This window comes from Melanostigma gelatinosum (genome assembly GCF_949748355.1).
Source record: "Melanostigma gelatinosum genome assembly, chromosome: 7".
NCBI classification, from domain to species: Eukaryota; Metazoa; Chordata; class Actinopteri; order Perciformes; family Zoarcidae; genus Melanostigma; species Melanostigma gelatinosum.
Window position 1 is genome coordinate 4,493,734 of NC_136640.1, and position 20,730 is coordinate 4,514,463.

The following is a 20,730-nucleotide window of genomic DNA, read 5'->3' on the forward strand; positions in this document are numbered from 1 at the left end:
TCAGACGTGACAAGTGCGGCCGACTGGACCTGAACTCAGTCCTAATTTTAACGCCCCGTAGACTCTAAAAACTAACGGTACACTCTTCACCACCGAGCCGGACCCGTGTGGATAACCGCCATGGTGGACTGATATGTCCGCGAGCTGTGGCACAGGGGGAGAATTGTTCCTTTGTAAGCTAGTTTTGGTCCGTCCGTTCGTAGCCTTTGGGGATGTTGCACGAGTCAGTCCGTTAGTAGCCTTTGGGGATGTTGCACGGGGCTGGATGAGCTAGTAACCAGTCGACGAGCCTTTCCGCTGAGGCCGGAAGAACCAAAAGGGAGACCCACATGAGACTGCGGAAAGCCTCCCGAAGCTCCTGGTAGTACACCGGGTTCTTGGATACAGTTAGCCGGGGCCCTAAAAACTGTCTCACCAATTCCTGTTGAGTGAGACCCAATCAGCTTTCACGGTGGAAACGAGAAGGAGAGCAAAGGTAAGCTAACTATTCAAATGCATAAGCTGATGCTACAACAGCAGTCTGCTATTTATTAAAGCCAGTCTTTTTTTGACCTTATGGTAAAAAAATCAAAATTGAAACATACAGCAATACAGTACATACAGTGGGGTAAAGCTGTAGCATAACCTAAAGTAAGCTGCATCTGGGTCATATCTGTCATGTTGTTTGTTTGTTGTTGGTTAAATCTTTGCACTCTTTGGTTAGTTAATTTAATATTATTATATTTCATTGTATATATTGTGCAAATGTCCCCTTGCGGGATTAATAAAGTATCTATCTATCTATCTGTTTGTATATATAATATTTTAGTTATTGTGGATTTTTTACCTTTTTACTGATGTAATAATATTCTTTACTGTTTTATTACTTATTTATACTTGTTTTGATCTTGTTTTTTTTTACTATGTATCTTGTTTGCACTATCCACTATGCTGCTGCAATCCTGTAAATATCCCCACTGCGGGTCTAATAAAGGATTATCTTATTTGATCTACTTCAGATGAATGCTGTGCGGGGCGGGACGGTCACCTGGCGTCCCCAGCCGTGGCAGGACGGAGACGGGGGAGGAGGGGAGCCTCTCTCGGACAGCGACTCCGAGGAGGAGGACTTCCCTGATGACAGCACCACACCGCTGGGAGACTACATCACACACGGTGAGAAAGAGGAAGGGTGTCGTTGGGAAATTTTGGAAAACTCCTTATGCTTCGTCTTAATTCATACTCGACCCTCCCTCTGCTTTCTCCCCTGTCCTCTCTTCTTCTTCTCCTTTCACTCTCTGCTGTGTTTTTTAGGATTGAAGCAGCTCCTGGATGCTCAGCAGCTGTGTGATGTTACTCTTCTTGTGGAGGGAAAGAAGTTCATGTGTCACAGGTATGAAAATGCATTTTCTGCTGAAAATGCGTTGGAATTTATGAAACATAAAAAGTCATAGCCGGCATGTCCTTAAAGAGCTGAACATTCTGATCGTTGAACGGTTTCTGTCGCTTAAAAAATGTGGAAGGAGATACGTGCCAAGAAACACACGGAAGAAGAACAATACTTGGAATGTTGAATCAGCAGTCCAACAATAAAACATTTCCACCACCTATTAAAGTATAATATGCAAATCAGATGTGACTTGTGATGACGCTGCACTGATACATCTCTGTTCTTGTAGTAAAGCTGTTCGCAGCCTCTGTTTGATATCAAACAGCGTGAAAGATCAACAACACTAAACACTGTAAAACGTAGAAATGTCTCTGAAACGAGTGTCTTCTCTCCCCTCAGAGTCCTCCTAGCAGCCGTGAGCCCCTACTTTCGGGCCATGTTCACCAGCCCCCTGGTCGAGTCCCGCCTCACCGAGATCCGGCTGGAGGAAGTGACGCCGTCTGTCATGGAGACCGTAATCCAGTTTGTGTACACCGGTGAGGCGGGGCTCTCTCTGGACACCGCCGAGGATCTGTTTGTGGCCGCCAACCGGCTTCAGGTCATGCCCCTTCAAGACCTGTGCTCCAGGTAGATTTTAACATTACATTAGCTTTATCAAACCAGCTTCTGTACGTTAAACCCTCTTGTCTCACTTCCTCTCTTCTCTTTCTCTCCACCTGTGGTTTTCCTCTGCTCTTATCTCTCCAGGTTTCTATTTGAGCACCTCTCGGTGGATAACTGCCTGGGGATGTACTCTCTGGCTCGCTCTCACCACGACCAGCTGCTGCTGCGGGCCTCTTTGCGGCTGGTGGCCCAGCACTTCCCCCGGGTGGCCCGGCAGAAGGACTTCCTCCTGCTCGACCACGGCACCTTGGGCAGCCTCCTGAGCTCCGACCGCCTTGGCGTGGACTCCGAAGCGGAGGTGTACGACGCAGCACGCCGCTGGGCGGAGCACCAGCCCTTGGACCGCTACACCCACATGCCGGCGCTGCTCCACCACCTGCGGCCGGGGCTGTTGTCCCAGGAAGAGAGCCGAAGGCTCTGCCAGGAGTTGGGGCCCGCCGCGGCCGGCGAGGGCCTCGGGGGCCCTCTGAGACCACGGGAGGGCATGTTTGAGAAGAAGATCGTCTGTGTGGACCTGACGCCTCGGGAAGAGGATAATTCAGCCGCAAGAGACTACACGGTGGACTGCTTTGACCCTCGGACAGGGAAGTGGGAGAAGTTGGCGGCGCTGGGTTCACTGGTCAGTCCCGGCTGCACGGCTGTAGGTGACCGGCTGTTTGTGGCGGGCGGGATCCTGCGGACAGGCTCCGTGTCTGCAGCCGTGCATGAATATGACGCGGTGTTGGACCGCTGGATAGAGAGGCCTTCCATGGTCCAACCGCGGGCTATGCTTGGCCTGCTGGGCTGTGGAGAGTCGGTCTTTGCCTTGGGGGGTAGTAACCGCTCCGCTCTGCTGGACTCCAGTGAGACCCTGGAGCTTGCGACGCTTCAGTGGTCTCCGGGGCCTCGCTTACCGCTCCCTCTGCGCGCCTTTGCCTGCGCGGCACTGCGCGGACGACTTTACCTTCTGGGGGGAACCACACTCGAACAGAACCGGGCCGTGGTCCACTCGGGAGTGCTTATTTATCACACCCTAACAGACTGCTGGACACGAGTGGCTCTGGACTCCGGCGCCACCTGCCTCGCCGGAGGGGTAGCGGTGCGAGGAGGAGTGTGCGCCATCGGGGGATACATGAGGGATACGACCAAGTTCCTGGACGGGAACTACACCAATCTGGAGACTTTAGACGCAACTGGGCGTGTGCTGTTTTTCAGAGAGGGCCGAGGGTCTGGGGTAGAGAGGGAGGTGACTGGGGGAGGGGTTATGGTCACCGCGGACCAGCGGGGCGGGGCGGGCGGCGGGAGCGACCGCGCCCCGAGCCCCGTGGTGTTTCCCGGGCTGCCGCGGCGGATAGCGGCCGGGGGCGTGGCCAGGTGGAAACGCAGGATTTACGTGCTGGGCGGGGAGAATGGCACGCGGTTCTACGACAGCGTGTACTGTTGGAAGCCCGGCTGGCGCAGCTGGGTCCAGAGACGGGAGAAACTCCCCGGAGACACTGGAGGGGTGAGCCAGTTCGGGTGCACCACTTTAAAGTTCCCCAAGAAACACATCCTGTCCAGACTGAGACTAGCCAAAGAAAACTGCAAGAAGGCAGCTGACTAGCTTGATAGGGACCAGGGTTTGAACCGAAGGGTTTGAAGTAGCTCCTCTTTGACCATTTTATACAGTCTGAGTGCAGCCCAGAGAACACCTGTAAAGGACTGGATGCAGGCAGATCGTATAAAATGTGTTGTGGAAAGTCTGATGTACAGGCGGAGAGCAAAGGGAGCCATAAACTGGTTGAAAGTCAGGAAACATGCACCTGAATGTCACCCAATTTACTATTTGTGAGAACAGTACAGTCCTTGTTTCAATGCTGTGAATTTTTCAGCAGCGTTTAGTTGAGACACAAGGATACCGGCACATCTCCGACCGCTCTATGTTCCACTTTAGTTACCTTCCTTCTTTAACGTGGGCCTGTAAAGCCTTCTGGAACTGCACTTAAGTCAGGGGTCTCAAACTCCCGGCCCGCGGGCCAAATCCGGCCCGCCACGTCATTTTATGTGGCCCGCGAATCCACCAGCAAAAAAGTTAGACTTGATAATAAAAATATCCCCATAGTCGAAGTTATGAGATAGAAAGTCAAAATGATGAAATACTTAAACAGTCATAGAAGCAGCTCTTTGGCTGGTTACTGTACATTTGAAATGGAAATGTGTTGTGAGTACATTGAAGACTACTTTAAACGTGGCTTTAAAACACATGAAATACTTCACGTGGGATTGTGCAAACGCACCCTTGAAAGGATTTTAAGCTTTGAACAAAGTTAATGTCAAATATCAAACTTGTGTTTGATATTTGTCTTTGATATTTTCTTTAATAGTTTGATCTTTGATAGAGTAATGTGGGTTTATTAACCCTAAGTTAAAAGGATTTAAGTTGTAACAGAAATGTGCTTAAATATATTTTTACATTTATATAACTGCAGGTGCAATATTTTTACACTTGAACAAACAACAATCAAATGCAGAGAGAGTTATTTACCAATGTGTTAGGAGTAGTTACAGTCTTACATTTACTACCGGCCCTTTGAGGGCGACCGTGATGCTGATGTGGCCCCAGAGTGAAGATGAGTTTGAGACCCCTGACTTACGGGCTTTAGAAATAAACAGTGAAGACGTCCTGTTCGGTCTTTGACTCGTGACTTGAAAGCCCTGTATTGTCCTCTCGTCTCATTGGAGGACATCGGTCAAAGGTTCATCCCTCACAAACATCAGGATCTTCCGGTCACTGGTCCCAAACACGGCAGAACGTAGACCAGATGTGTCTTTTTTACTTAAACCGTGCTCATGTTCGGTGTTCTTAAATGCCTCAAACATGTGGAACATAGCAGTGGGAGAAATGTGCAGCTGGAACACGCACAAAAATCAAAAAGCCAGAACATCTTCCATGTTTATGTATATGACAATGTGTGCTTTATGTTGATGGACGGTACCCACGGCCTCCTTGTGTCTAAACTACCGCACCTTTCCTAAACCTTCAGCTGTCTTTACGTGACTCAGCAGCCGTGTTTCTTTCGGTTGCTGCAGCCACAGGACCTGTGAATGTGTTCTGCATGGAGGTTATGGAATATCTGAACACATTAGCACTGCACCTAATTTATTGCAATGTTTTTTGTTGTTGTTTTATTTTGAAATGGTAACTTTTTGCTCTGACTTTCACTCTGAGCTTAGTCAGACGCGTCAAACAGGAGCAGATGTGTTTGGTTTTTTTTAAAGTAACTTATTTCTTAAATTCTAATGTTATGGTTAGAAAGGTTACCCACAAATGTAAGCACATTGTTTTGCTGTAAGCCTCTATGTTTTCTTCTGTTTTCCTCTGTTATTTATTGACATTGATCAGATCCAGACACTTCTGGGGGGGGCGGGGGGGGTAAACATCGCCAGCTGTGTCTGAAAATGGCAGAATTCTACCAGTGTTGTCATCAGATTGCACACTACGAAACAGCTGGAAAATATGTGGATACTTTGATTTTTGTCATGATGGAGGCACTCTTAAAAGTCAGAAAAAAGCTTTCTGTGACATTGAAGTGAATGGGTTTATATTGCTAAAATGCAGCGGGAATTTGGAATTTTCTCACCATCTTAACAATCAATATTTGCATCACTGCAGGCTAGATATGACTTTATATTAGTTAACATTGATACAGTTTAGATACTGTGAATACGTCGTTGACCTAATGCAAGAACATGAAGACGGATTCAGGATGTGAGTCCGTAATGGCAAAATATGATTTCTTTTTCCAATCTCGTACACCTGGGATGAGACAAAGTGTGACTCTGTACAGGGTCATACAGAGTCTGGCGGTCTGGAACGTAGGAATTTAAACCTGCTAAAAAGCAATAATTTGGTGAGAGAGTTTATTTTCCCATCATGAAATTGTAAAACAAGACCATTGATTCCAAGTTCATGTAGCTCCTCAAAGCTTTGTGGTCCGGTTTGTCTCATAACTCTGGATTAAAAAAAGAACATTTCATCATTTTCCGTTACTTGATAACAGAAGAGTGGAACTCCCCTAATTTCCCAGCTAACAGCAGATGGTTAACACCACAGTCGAGTTAGAACTCCCACAGCTGTTTCGTAACAGATCTCTAATGTTTTACTTTATTTCAGTAGGTTCTTCACTAAACACACAAATGATATCATTCTTTTCTTTTTCTTCTCATTTTGGTTGGTGAAGAGATGTGAGCTTCAGTTTGTGTTTGAAGAAAGAAATTCACATCCCACCGCAGGGCTCGACAGTGAGGGTTGCAAGAAGCTGTGACATTTGTGGAGTTTTGGGAGTTGAAGTACCCCGTCATATCTGCTGGACGCCAAATTATCCTGCAAAGCATCTACAACATACATATGACATGTCTACATGTCACATTTTCATTATTAAGCCAACGTATAATGGCACAGTATGTTCATTACTGGGATTATTTTCTGTTTCGGCAACCACTTTGTAACCCTCCTGTTGTGTTCGGGTCAAATCACCATTTGTAACACCCATGGTGTTCCCGGAAACACTCGATTATGTCCATTCATCAGATGGAAAACAGCCCCATACACACCCACACCTGTTCACAGGCCCATATGTAAAGTTGTACACATTTCGAACTTCAAACGAAAAAATCTGGTGTTTGTTCTGGGAACCCATCTCTATACTGCGCTTATGTGCCCATCCCCCCACGTGAACCACACCTTCCAGACCAAACAATGTTTCATATCTTCTCCCTTTCCCCCCATATAAACCTTTATTTGTGCCTTGCTCTCATCTTACTCTGTGAGCAAGGCCACTGATGAGGCGATTTTCTGTCAGAGAGGCTCTGGACCTCATTTTTGAACCAGATGAAGAGGAGATTGAGGAAGACGTCTCAGAAATTGAAGACGACAATGATCCTGATTTCGATCCGGACTATTATGAGACTGACCAGTCAACAGATGGCACCAGAGAAACAGGCACCTGAGGTGACATTGCAGTCCAAGAGTGGCAACTTGCTCTGGTATTCATCCTCCTAGGACAGAGGAGGCAGAGCGAGAGTTGAAAACATAATAAGGATGACGCCAGGGCCCACGCGATATGCAACATCTCGTGTGGATGACATCAAGTCCAGCTTCCAACTCTTTTTACCAGAGTCCATTGAGGGTATTATACTGGACATCACAAACCTGGAGGGGAGGCGTGTGTTTGGGAACAAGTGAAGAGCATTGGACCAGACCTCCAAGCCTACATGGCTCTGCTGATTCTAGCAGGAGTATATCGGTCAAACAATGAGGCTAGAAAAAGTCTGATGCGGAGTCCGGGAGGCCTATATTCCGGTCAACAATGTCCTTTTAACAGTTTCATTTAATTTAGCGATACATTTTCACTGTCTATTCTTTGTATATTCACAGCAGTTATTCATGTACACCACTAGTCTGAGACATTGTTTACAGCTTAAAAAGGTGTTAAATTAAATGTGGTGATGATTAATGTTTTTTGTGTTAATGTAAGAGCAGTTAAAACAGACCTTGACCGGGAACACTAAAGTAAGGGGGGAGAAACACGGCGGGAGGGTTAAACAGTGACCGTCGAGCCCTGCGTTGTTTCTTTTTTTTTCATTTTCCAATAACAATGTTCTGAATTTTCACCTTGAAATGTCAAATGAGCCATGAAAGGTGTGTGTGTGTGTGTGCATGTTTTCTATGAGGCTCTTTTGCATACCGTGTGTCCATTCAGAGAAGTGAAGCTGCCCTCGTTTGTACAATTTGATCCGTGAGCTGAAAGGCGAAAGGATGTTTCGATGAAGGCAGTGCTGTCGGATGATTAAAGGACTGTTTGCTTATGTGTTTTCCACTTCTTCTTTATTATTATTGTTGTTTTGTTGTTTTTTACAACTATAGGATTAATGATGCCGCGCTCCGTCTAACCGACAATAAAAACATGTTTGCATGTAAAAAGTTGAAAATACATCAGAACCACACGGCTGACACCCTGTTTTTCATGGTTCGGTATTAATAAGTACTCTCATTAATAAACTGCTGACATGGCTCATTGTCACAGCAGCTGACCTCCACAAATCTCCTGCCGACCACAGGTGCAGTGAATCTTTTCTTGGTCACGTTGATGTCTCAGTTCAGGTGTCTCTGACAGATAAATCTCAGGTGATTAAAGGTTAAACAAAGTGCACTCTGGTGTTAAAGTGGAGCGATGGAGAGTCTCTCGTCAGACAGAGTGATCAGCAACAACCGGCAGACATCACCGCCATTGTTGGATATTTCATCGTGGTGATCAGTGTGGGCATTTGGGTGAGTGCACCTGTGTTGGTCTGTATAACTACAACGATGAGGAGATGAATATGACATGTGTCACATGGAGGAGAGGTGACATGTGGTTTGTTCTGTGTTTTAGGCCATGTGTTTCGCACCAATCGTGGGACGGTTGGAGGATATTTGCTGGCAGCACGCACCATGACGTGGTGGCCGGTGACTAAATATGAAATATACAGCCCGATATCAGCTTATTATGTTCTTATTGGTCGATGAGAAGAAGTAGAAAGCAATTCAAAAGATATGCTTGAGGTCAAACACCGTTATATTATCATTTCATAGTTTGTCCACCAGAGGGTGCCACCGGGTTTATGTGTCTGTGTATTTATTTATATATTTATATGTATATATTTATATTTATTGATACATATATATATTAAAAACTAATTTAGAAATTATGCAATCAAGCAGGAGTATTTTAAAGTTGAACGAGCTGACGGAATAAACGATGCTTCACACTAACGACATACTCTAAGTACTTGAACTACTTTATTCCAATATTGCAAACCGAAATATCATTACCATACCATAGACCAGATTTCAACGGGATTTGCAATCCTGGTTTTCAACTGATAAATGTGGAAGTGATTTCTTAGTAAGCCTCTAAAATGAAGATACTCGTCATCATTGCCAGGGCCTTTGTCCTCACAATCTCTGAGTACAGATTGTGCAGCGATCACATTTAATCTTTACAATAATTTGTTTTCACTCTCACAGCTCAGCCTTCATTGTGTGTGTTTTTTTTTTTAATTCTGTCAGTTCCTCCTCAGCAGCTTCACAATAGAATAGAATAGAATAGAAAAGTACTTTATTCATCCCCAAGGGGACATTTGTCAACTCTCGAATAATAATAACAGGGAAGAGATGAACTCGTCAGCAATCATTCATTTCACTGCAGCGGTGTACAGTATGCTGACGCTGCAAAACACACAACCACCTCCTGCAACTCTATTGTTTTCTCTATTAGCGAGGACCCGGTGGATGCTAATGCTCTCATTATGACGGCTGTAGCAGTGTTTATGTGGGGTTACTACGCCTAGCAGTCACACTGATGTACATGTGATGAAGTTTGATCACTCTGTTGGGACGATTCAGTGACAGTGGCGCCACCTGGTGCCAATTACCTGCCACTACACAGAGATGTCACAATAAAACAAAGGAAGTTCTCACTTCTCTGTGGAGCACAGTGGGTTTTCAAGAATGTGTGTAATGCAGTTTATAAATGTTTCATCAGGTTACGATGCCATTACTGTATACTGTTACATGCTGATTCAATCTGCGCCTGCTTCCAGCACCGAGATAAAAGGTGTGAGAAGAAAAAAAAAAGTATAATTTGGAAGCCAGGTAAACTCAATAAAGTCTCAAGTAGCCTGAAGATTTGTTTTCAAAGCTTTTCCCCAACTGCTTTTTGAATCTTTGGCTCAAGAAACCAATAAAAAGGTTGAGTCACTTTGCAAAACTCCTGTACGCAGAAATGAACACTCAGGCGTTCATATTGTCGGATAAAGTGATAAATGTCTAGTTCTGCTGAGTCAGTGCAGACTGTATAACTGTGCTTGGTCATTTCATCAGAGATAAGATACATCATGTCATTAATTCTGTACAAATACTTGGTAAGTACTTTTCTGCCCCATATCATACTCGTTTTTGGCCGTTAGTCTCACTAAGTTCAGCTCTGATGAGCATTGTTTCCGTCATTGTAAAGACATCGTCAGTGTTCAATGATCAGCTTTAAGACACACAGAAACCAGGTAGCATTCAGATTTCCAGTTTTAATCATCACTTCTGTTTTTATTTAAGCAGATATTTCCCATTAGCATTGTACATGTCTGGAACCTACAGAGGTCTCCCATGAATACCCAACTATCGTCCCACCTCCATGCAGAGTTTCAGCATCATTCATCACATCAGCTCTTTCATGTCCAGTCTGTCAGCGAGCAGGGGTGGGAGGGGGAATTGTTACCAAAAAAATAATAAAAAAATGCTACGCCGCATTGCCTGGCTAAGCAAAAACAGTGCCATTGCCAGCAATCTGGATGAAAAATGATATGGCTGGCGAGCGAGAGAGAGAGAGGGGAACGAGTTTTCCTAGAATGAAGAGTCAGCGCCGTCACCAGGCACTGTTCATGCAACACTCCCACACAGAGTTATGGGTGGATCCAGTGGAGTTGGATGGAGTCGAGCGTCTGAAGTCTAGCCACCTACAGGGTCCTGTGCAACTCCCAATACTCCTGATCGTGTGTGTGTGAGGTATCCGACGCCTCGGTCTCCTGCAGGTTGGGGAAGAGGTAGGGGTGGGGGGGGGCGGCTTTTAAGGCTGGAAGCTGGTGTAGAGTTTCTGTGGTAGTCGGTTTCACCCGCTTTGAAGCATGAATGACGGCTTTGGCAAACACCTGCCCTCTGCCGAATCGTAGGGGGGAGGGGGGAGGAAAGGGAGGGAGCTGGGGAGGTTTAAAACAAAGATGGAGTATTTAAAAAAATACATCTTTGCAGGTTGAGTAGGATGACAGACTGATACAACGAGAACACAGTCCTCAAGAATAAAAGCAAATACAATAGCAAACATTCTCTGACACACACCCCAAAAAAACAAAACGAAATGGCAAACAAGCAAGTCAATCAAACCATACAAAGTGACATCAGGCCTTTCCAAAGTGACATCAAGTTTCTCTTTTTAATCCCATTCAATCCCACTGGTCTTAAATCAATAAAGTCCGTCTCCCACAATTCTCTGTAAACCAGAAAGTACTCAGTGGCTCCTCTTTTGTTTATGGCTGGTCAGCAAGGTTAGGGTCCACTAACCTGAGCAGGGCTCAGTGGCCAGTGAGACTGGCTAGTATGGTGTCATTAACCAATGCTAATGGCCCTTTATTCAGAATTAACGTCAGCGACACAGGCAATGATTTCAGCAGCATCATCAGGGGACTAATGAACATAGTTTACAGCACATTCAGAGATAGAAACGCATGGCGCCGGACACACGGGTACAAATGGCATCTTGTACAACGGAAAAGTCAAGTTTGCTTTTTACAATCACATTTCTATAGCGACGCTGAACATTCCACCACTGGAGAAAATAAAAACCAAAACAAACTTTTACATCTGTTGGTACGACTCGTTCCTTGAAGCACCATTTGTACAGCGAACGTGGAAGTTTGTGATGCAACACGGAACAAGTACTGGGAACGGTAAGCAGGCTCGAAGGGCAATACATTTCTATGCGTCGTCTGTTTATGAATGCTAATCTCAATCAAATACACTGCAAAAGTTTTCACACGAGTGACCGAACAGCGGCGTGTGGAGTTAGACCGAAACCAGAACGAGTAAGAGGCAGAAAGAGGGCCGACTGACGGCAGCAGGAGGGGACCCCAACCCTGGTATGCAAACGTTTAAAAAGGTGCCACTCTGGAGCACACACAAAAAAGAAAAAAGGCAAGGAGAGTGACACACCTCTCTTCCTTCTTTACCTCTCAACTTCCCTTCACATGAGGGGAACAATATGAGAAAAGGAGTGCTGGAGCAAAGACAAAACAAACAATCCTGGAGTGCTCATTCCTCTCCAAGGAGGAGGTCAGCAGGAGGAGATGATATACATGTCCTCCTCCCTCACTACCTGGCCTCCTCCCTCTTGGTGCGAATGGGTTGAGACCCGTCGGCGGGCTGCTGGACCCAGTTGTTATCGTGAAGCCCGACGCGGCAGCCCGGCGTGTCCTTGTCCGTCCGCCGGCAGCACATCCAGTAGGAACGTCCATAAGGCAGGTCGTGGTGGTAAGGTTTGGGGTGCCAACGGCACAGGGAGACGTCCCCGCGCTCGTATTGCCGCTTGCACTGCTTGCAGGGGTCGTCCCTGTAGAGAGGGTCTTGATTCCAGCGCGAGTCCACCGGCCGCACCCCGTACGTCTCGATCAACGCCTTGAAGTAGTGGCAAGTGCATTTGAGGGCCGCCAGCGAGCGCGTCGGCAGGTAGCCGAAGATGTTGACCATGATGTGGTCGGGGAGCAGCAGCATGTACTGGCGCGGCTCGAGGAGGCGCTGAATCTGGAAGCGGATCTCCAGGAAGTCGTGGGACACGTGGCGGTAGAGGCGACACAGCGAGGTGTCCGAACAGTCCTCCCCAACGCCGGGAGAATCTGGTCGGGTCGCCCGCTCCCCCGAGCCCACTGCCACCCCGGGGCCGTTGTTGTTGGCACAGTCCAAAGAGCAAATACCTGACCTGCTGCCAATGCCCGTTCCTTTTACATCCTCCTCTGGGCCCCGTGGGGGCTGAAGGAAGAAGAGTTGTCCAGGAGGGGGATCATCGGATGAGGGGTCACTAGAGCTGCCCCCACTACCTCCCCCCCCACTCGACATAGCAAAGCACACAGTCTCCTCTTGCACATTCTCTGTACTGTCCTTGCCATAAAACACACATTGATCCACAGCACCAGTCACTACCACCTCCACGTGGAAGCCGGTCACCCGCTCCCTCCCCACACCCCCGGCTTTCTTCTCCTCCTGGGTCGGGTCTGGGCTGCCACAGGCCTGCCTATCTGGGTGATGGAGGTCTCCATCTGGTTTGGGGGCAGCAGTTGTGGCGGCAAGCAGCAGACTACCGGGGTCTCTAGATGAGGGGCTGACTAGCTGGTAGAGGTCACAGGTGATTTTCTCTTTGGCCCTGGCCGCCGCCTGGTTGCCCCCACAGCTCATAAACATACAGCGGGACCTGCCAGCTGGCTCCAGCTGAGACCGTGGATCCAGATTCGACACTCGGAAAGCTATTCTAACCTCACCATGGCTGTGGCTGGGGGGCAGAGGAGGGGCTGCAAAGCCGGACTCCCCGCCTCTCCTTCGCTCCCTTTCTATGTCTCGATTAGCAGAGTCTGTTCCAGGACCGGCGTCCAGATGAAACCGGTTCTCTTGGTTCTGGGACTCAAAGTGCGCTATGGCCTGGGCTACCCTCAATGACTCCTGCTGCTCCTCCAGCTCCTGGTCCGTTTGGATGGGAGATGACGACTCCCGGGCCTCTTTGGAGGGCTGGCCATTTGAACTGTCCGACACGAACACGATAGGAGCGGGGTCCGACACCGTGCCCCGGAGGAGAGTGTGCTGGTGCGTGGTAAGGCCCTGACTGTGAGTGGTGTTCGGGGCCTCGTGGTGGTGTTGAGTCCCGTGGACCGCCACGATTCCCTGGAGGGCCGTGGCGGTCCTCTGCTCAACCAAGGCAACCATCTCTGCCACCGACAGCAGGTCCGTCTCAGTCACCCCTCCTAGAGGAGGCTCATCGGAGCCAGGAGGCGAAAGCGAGGAGTCGTGGCTGAGGCTCGGCTCCGAGGCTTGGGAGCGCGTTGGAGGGTCATAGGATGAGCATCGTCTTCGTCTTTTGGCTTTACTGCAGTCAGTTGCCCAGTTACCTTTGACCTTTGGAGAAGCAAAAAAAATTCATATTTAGTTTTTCAATTTTTTGTTTAAAAAACTACCGTAAATATGAATTTTTAGTTTTTACAAAAAATAAACGAATTGAACTAAAAGCTTTTTTAGTTTCAGCTCTTTACCTTCATGGCGCTCGGTCTGGGCTGGCCTGCCCCACTGAACTGGTGTGCAACAAAGAAGGCTATCTTCTCCTTGGTGTTGCCCGGCTTAATGACGTACCAGGTGTCTAACAGCACGCGGCCATCTTCCATCTGGGACCCGGAGGAGGGAGGCGAGGGAGGTGCTGAAGAAGGTGGATGTGCTTGGCTCTGTGAGCTGGGGACAAGCTCAGGTTCGGGCGGAGTGTTCTCTGAGCCCGCATCCTCCTCTTCTCCGTTCGCCTCCTGCACACCCACGATCATCCCACCATGTTCACTTCCATCCACAGTCCTTCTGGCACCCGGAGAGGGCTGGGACTTGCAGAGGGAGGGGGACCCCAACCCACCGCCGCCGCCGCCTCCACCGCCGCTGCCCCCCGAGCCCGGGCTCCTGGCTTTGTTCTGGGAGTAGGTACCAAAGGGGCGTGGGCACCACAGGCGGATGTGGGAGAAGGTGTCTCGGTCCATCAGGATGCGGACCACCGGGGCATATCGGCATCTATGCTGGCCAGCAAACACCCAGAGCCAGAGCTCTCATTCTCGGCTCCCTTGTCCCAGTGCCAACCCGATGGGCACTGCCTGTCACAAGGGCCACCAGCAACACCGGGCATACAACCTGCATCAATAGGAAAGGGAGAGATGAGAGGAAAGGGTGGGGTACAGCCGGGGGAGGGCGGGAGGAATGACAGAAGAGAGAAAAAACGGCCCAGTGAAAACAGAGTTTGTATTTCTAGGGCAACAAAGCCCGTCAGCGCCGGGATCAGTTCAGATAATCGATGACCAATTGAGGCAGTATCGAGTCGTAGCCTCCAGGTACAACTCAAATAGGGTGTTAGCACCGTACACCGGCAGCCCAGCCCAACTACCATCATACTAACTGAACTTATCACAGCCGGCCTGCCTCCTACTTTGCCCAAACTCAATTAGCGATTACATTTGCTACCGTGTACTATGATCATCTCCCCGCTTTGGAGCCTCGAAATCAAATTAAAAGGATTCCATTTCAGGTTTTGGTGTCTGCGGCCGGCAGATGAAAGGGATGAGAGACGGAACACAAACGCTCCAAATGGACTCTCCCCCTCTCCCTCTCTCGTCGCCTGCATCTCAGTGCTTCAAAGAGGACTTGCTTAATAGGAGGCAACACAGGGAGGAGCACACAGGCATATGCTGGATCTATTTCTGGCAAATGGCAGGAGGGGGTGGGTAGTAGCTGTCCTGCCTGTTCTCCCTGCCAAAGAGCCTATGCTACAGGCTGGGGGGGGGGGGGCTTTAGTCCAACCAGCGTGCTTCGGTGCAGCTATGCCAGCTGTAGGGGCTGCCAGGAACGTGCCAGTGTACTTAAGGAGAGGAACAAAGTGGCAACCGACATAGTTGGCTCACTGCTCATCTGAAGGCATCCTCGGCGTCCCAGAACAGCTTGAACCCACGATTCAGTCCTGAGCCACTTCCTTTAAGTTCACCATTAAGTCTACATGTTTAAACTCATAGCTTTAAACCACTTCTTAAATTTGCCACTTAAGATGAGTCACTTTATACCGTAGTTGTAATGGTGAGGACAGAAGCCAAAAAAGACACCATTGACTTTACTAAAAAGATGTGATGGCATGAATGATGAGATAATTAAACTCACTCATCAGTTCATATACAACATCCTGATTATACCAACCACATATATGCATACACCACCACAAGTCACCCTCAAGTAGTTCAATATAAATTAATTTTATTTATATAGCACTTCTGACAGACATAATATCACAAAGTGCTTAACAGAGCAGACATTTAAAAGCATAAAAACACAATGTGACCCTCGGGTCAATAAATTATATACACAGAGAAAAATAAAAAATAAAATAAAAATGTAAAACATATTTTAAGAGCATGTCTAGGACATGAGTTTACTTTTTATTCAAACGCCAGTCTAAAAAGGTGGGTTTTGAGCTGGCTTTTAAAAGTATCCACAGTATCTGCGAGGCGCAGAGTTGCAGGCCGAGCATTCCAGAGCCTCGGGGCCACTGCCTCAAAGGCTCGGTCACCACGGCTCTTAAATCGTGTGCGTGGGACTGACAGAAGACCGAGAGCGTTTGACCTGAGAGTGCGGGCGGGTGAATAGGGGCGAAGTAGAGCAGCTACATAAATCGGAGCCTGACCGTGAAGTGCTCTGTAAGTGATGGTGAGAATTTTGAAGTGTATCCTAGATGCTACAGGGATATAATATAAATTATGTTAGATTCCCCCGGTCGCAATAAACTATTTGGTATATTTTGTTTCGTGTCAGACCGCGTGTTGAGAAGCACGACATCCAGACGAAACATATCATCTGATAAAGGTTACAATAGTATTAATTTTAATTTATTCAACCCTATATTGACCAAAATAGGCAACTAAAAAATGCGTCACTGCTCAACAGCTTGTCCTTTACTTTCATTACTATAAACAACAAACTATTCATTCACATCTTTTCTTCCTGTTCCATCTTTCTTCACCTCCACAGGTCCAGACATGCAGTCCGCTCCATGTATCTTGGAGGAACTTGTCCTGTTACGCAGTGTTCATTTTTCGGATTGCCTGCTAAATCTTGGGGTGTGGCAGCAGCCACTTGACAGAAGTTGTCTGCATTACTGGCAGGTAACCAACCATTAGGACGGGCTCAGCTCGGTGTGCACCGCTAAACAGCAACAGCCTAAAATGAGATTGACTTCATACAAACATCCCCAGGTGTTGCAGCTACGGAGGAACAGGGTGTGTTTTATTGGTCAATACAAGCTGGTTCTGCAACACTTGAAAAAAAATGTTCCTGTTGCGTAACACAAAGTTAATTAAAGAGCTTATTTCACACAAAAATAAAGGTTGATATTTGTTTAAGATTAGTTTGCCTGCTTTCCATGTCAGCCACCTGACTCCTTCAATCCACAGGCTTTAAAAACAGGTCATTGTTGCGCTTCTCTGCCCCCCCCCCCCCCACACACACACACACACACACACACTGAATGGGTGGTGCTTTGTGCATTTGGACTAATGGAATGGCTCAGAGAGGTGCAAAAAGCAAACACCGCCCACACGGAGTGGTGAACCAATTCAAATGCTTCCTCTGTAATCACACGGCAACGACTCGGCTAAGAGCAGGCAGATTATACTGCTGCTGGTGAACCTTTTTTACTACCCTTTCTCTGCGTGTTCCCTTATGAATCTCTTGAACCACGTTCTCCATCTCCTCTCCCTTCCCTCCATCTCACTGCATGGTGCCATCCATCACTCATATAACAGATTGGAGGGTATTAAACGAGGGGCCAGAAGAGAGACGGTCTGCCCACTGCAGTGCTTCAGTACAACGTGCCTCACACACACACACAGAACATAAGACACCTGAACAAACTACAGATCTGAATCGTTCTCACTTTCCTGTGAATTTAGGATGTTCGAGAGACACCATGTCCACTCCTGACTCGAGCAGATACATGTGAACACGATGTTTGCATCTAAACTCCACAACACTGGCGTTTTTTGGATTGGCCTTCATCTATACTGATCCATCGTCCACTTCCTCCATGGGTTAGCAAACAGCAAAACACACAGTTTAAATCAATGAAAACACTTCTAATTTTTTTTTAAATCGGCTTCACCGATAATACACGAGAGCGATTACAGACTTGATGACGTCTTACAATGACTGCTACACTGCCATCAACCAAGCCTCTCTGTGCACGGACCAAAAGCTTCTCTTCAAACTACCGTCTGCTTCCTGCAATAGAAACAATGCCAACTATTAAAGACTTAACATACATTATCTCACATACAGATACAGCTGGAGTGTCTTCCATCATTCAGTACTCCACGAACAGTCGGTTTAAGTTGGTGCTGAGCTATCTTAACTTTTTTTTTTTGCCCCTCTTAATTTCAAACATTTTCTGCAAATGAAGGCTTGGGCTTGGTTTTAAGCGTTCTGCATCCACCTAATCCTTCAAATCCTGCCCAAGCACAGTGGCAGCCAGCGACAACACAGCAGCACCAGAGACGGCATCGTTAGGTTGCCAAGTCTGACAAATTAACGAGAATAATGCTTTTCCGTATGAGTCACTTAACGTTTAACTATTTCCATACATACAGAGCGTTGTGGGTCTAAATGTAGGCAGCAGGTAGGACACGTGAACTTGGATCACACTAGCTACTGAGCCACAGTATGCAGTGATGGTGCTACTAAGCTTTTATAACAGACGGTATAATAAATAAGTCGAATCATGCTATGGATTTATCGGTTTAAAATGAAAGAAGAGCAGTGTTAAGTATACCAGACCAGTCTCATCACCTCTGCCAAATTCTTGTGGATTACTGCTGCTGTCAAAATGTGGAAATCCACACAACACATGTACACAACTGTAGGTACTGGTCTGTTACTATAAGGTACTATCCTGCTGTTTGCATGGTGAAATATTGAGAGGTTTGTCCCACGACATTAAAACTAGATTTCTGTTGGACTGGGTAATTTCCCTGTACAAATCAAAACCAGTTTGTCATGCACTCTCTCACTAGGGTACTGGTTTCACTGTGGAAGGTCTCTGCAGTTCAGAACATAGAATGTACCACATCCCCATTAAAAAGCTAATTTAAGATTTAACAAGTCGGATTGGCAAAAAGGAGCACCAATTTCGAAGCTTGTTGCTTAAAAGTTTGTGTTGATTTACCTTTAACCTATCAGCTCAAAACACACCGCATCACTCCAGCTCGGCCCACGCACACTATCCTGCAGCTCTCCTGCACTAGGCTGCCAAAAGCTGACGAACGATGATACAGAGGCATGCCAAAACGTCTCAGCTCAAATCTCCCTCTCTGGGTGTGCGCCTGCGAAGACAATGCAACAGAAAGCACAGCCAGCAGGCCAACTGTCAACAGACCAATAGTGGCGAGTGCATCAATCCAGTCTGCTCAGGAACTTCACTACATCGAGGAGACACCTAGGAAGAGGGGCTGATGTGGCCCTGCAGGGCTGTCTGAGTGTTTGTGTGAGCATCTGTAACATTGTCACCAGTAAGACTTTGATGCAAGGAGGGCAAGTCATGCGTCGTCTAACAACATCACACCAGATAGAATAGACCACTTCAATTCACACCCAACGAAACTGGTTATTTAAATTGTATAGCAATGACACTGTGAGATCTTATGCTGCTGTCCCAACAACAGATCTTACTCTAGACACAATCACCTTAGCTTATATCTCCTTGTAACTCACGCTGCGTTGTGCAATAATATAAACGAGTTTATTCACATATGCACAATCAAAAAACACTCAATATTATAGTCAGCGTCACTCAACACATGTTATGTTTACTAGGATTCAAACGTCCTCGGCCTGCAGGTCACTTGACCATTTACTCTTCTACTTATAATCCTACGAACACCGGCTGAAATTAAAGCAACTTCTGCAGTACCAACCAACAAGTGTGGAGTCACAAACTCACACAAAAAAGATAATAATAGCAACAATACTCTGATTGTTCATCTTAATTATCACATTTTGACTGTGTGATGGGACGTCTCTGATCAACCACTGGCTAGTTACCCAACTAGCAAACAGTTAGCTTAAGGTCTTAGTGAATACTTTATCAGTATATTAATATTTAACAGTAACTAGACCCCAATCAACTAGGCTTCTGCACACTTTAATAGGTTATTAATGGGTTGTTGCACAGGGTAAATAGAGCCGTCCAGCTAACTGGATACAACTTACCTGCATAATAACATGACAGGGCTAGCTAGCAAGCTAACAATATAGCTTATATAGATATATAAAGCTCTTGTGTTTAGCTGACCTCACGTTACTCACCTTAACAGCGTTAATCTCCACAGACACCCGTATTGACTTGGTCGATGACAAAGTGTTTCCTCGTAGTATTTCCCTCTTAACCCAAAAAAACAGTTTGTCTGGTGAAACGCAGGTGACACGAGTTAACTATCCGTGTCCACGTAACTAAGCTAGCTCGCTGGCTAATGGTCGACATTAGCATCAGCAGCTACTTTCTATTATTGACCGTGTTCCAGTGACGCTCGTTGTCAGCTCTCTGGACAAAGTGTGGCTGACTGTGCGCCTTGTTGGGACTCTGGGCGGCCGCTCTGCCGCTATCTATTTCGAAGAGACACGCAGCTTTGTACGGTATGTTCTCGGGGATACCAAAATAATCAGTGTCAAAACGGCAGGAGGAGGAGGAAGGCCATCTTGTTGACAAGCAGCTGCATAAGGCCCACAGCCAATAGCAGCGCAGAGTCGGTGGTGTGCCCATATATGGTGTGTGCACAGCTCCCTCCCTCTGCTGCACGCACACTCACACACATATACACACGCGCACACTCACGCACACACGCACACACTTACACACACCTAAACACACACTCTCACACGCACAGACACTTAAACACAAACGCACACACCTACACCCACGCACTCACTCACTCACATACACTCACACTCACGCACACACTCACACAAACACACACACGCACACACTCACACACACAAACCCACGCACACACACACCTATAAGGCATATTTACTATCATACTACTCTAATATTAATACAACATAATGCACAACATGCTCTCTGAGTAGAACCATTCTCCATATATTACATATAAACTAGATGTTTGTATAATAATATTTCATCAACAGTATTTTGTTCTCCATATTTTGAACAGATGATATAAACATGAGTCATCATTTCATAATGTAGGCCACCGCTGATTGGCCTTTCGCTTTATAATTATTTGGCATCTTGATATATTTGTATTACTCAGTGGATATTAACAATGTTGTGTTCTCTTATTTTAATTATGTACACATTTTATCTACACAG

General features: G+C 46.8%; 2 protein-coding genes across 3 annotated transcripts; one reads left to right on the forward strand and one right to left on the reverse strand.

Moving 5' to 3' along the window:
- Nucleotides 1-139: 139 nt before the first annotated feature.
- On the forward strand, nucleotides 140-4,148 carry LOC306779450 (kelch repeat and BTB domain-containing protein 8). The gene is made up of 5 exons (XM_079271375.1): nucleotides 140-475; nucleotides 999-1,152; nucleotides 1,291-1,369; nucleotides 1,766-1,993; nucleotides 2,114-4,148. The coding sequence occupies exons 2-5, from the start codon at nucleotides 999-1,001 to the stop codon at nucleotides 3,609-3,611; spliced, it is 1,959 nt and encodes a 652-aa protein (XP_079127501.1). The 5' UTR covers nucleotides 140-475; the 3' UTR covers nucleotides 3,612-4,148.
- Nucleotides 4,149-10,994: 6,846 nt separating this feature from the next.
- fbxo46 (F-box protein 46) lies at nucleotides 10,995-20,047 on the reverse strand. Of its 2 annotated transcripts, XM_079271890.1 has the most exons (4): nucleotides 19,707-20,047; nucleotides 18,568-18,724; nucleotides 13,871-14,501; nucleotides 10,995-13,736 (listed from the first exon to the last, which is right to left on the reverse strand). In XM_079271890.1, the coding sequence occupies exons 3-4, from the start codon at nucleotides 14,351-14,353 to the stop codon at nucleotides 11,949-11,951; spliced, it is 2,271 nt and encodes a 756-aa protein (XP_079128016.1). In that variant the 5' UTR covers nucleotides 14,354-14,501; nucleotides 18,568-18,724; nucleotides 19,707-20,047; the 3' UTR covers nucleotides 10,995-11,948. The 2 variants fall into 2 exon arrangements, with proteins under 2 accessions (XP_079128016.1, XP_079128015.1); XM_079271889.1 differs by lacking the exon at nucleotides 18,568-18,724.
- Nucleotides 20,048-20,730: the final 683 nt, after the last annotated feature.

Bases quoted from the DNA above. Each gene is read 5' to 3' on its own strand.
- LOC306779450 (XM_079271375.1), top strand. From the start codon at position 999: ATGAATGCTGTGCGGGGCGGGACGGTCACCTGGCGTCCCCAGCCGTGG. The intron at 1,153-1,290 runs GTGAGAAAGAGG...TGTGTTTTTTAG, and splicing joins GGGAGACTACATCACACACG to GATTGAAGCAGCTCCTGGAT. The intron at 1,994-2,113 runs GTAGATTTTAAC...TTATCTCTCCAG, and splicing joins CTTCAAGACCTGTGCTCCAG to GTTTCTATTTGAGCACCTCT.
- fbxo46 (XM_079271889.1), bottom strand. From the start codon at position 14,353: ATGGACCGAGACACCTTCTCCCACATCCGCCTGTGGTGCCCACGCCCC. The intron at 13,737-13,870 runs GTAAAGAGCTGA...GCTTCTCCAAAG, and splicing joins CCAGACCGAGCGCCATGAAG to GTCAAAGGTAACTGGGCAAC.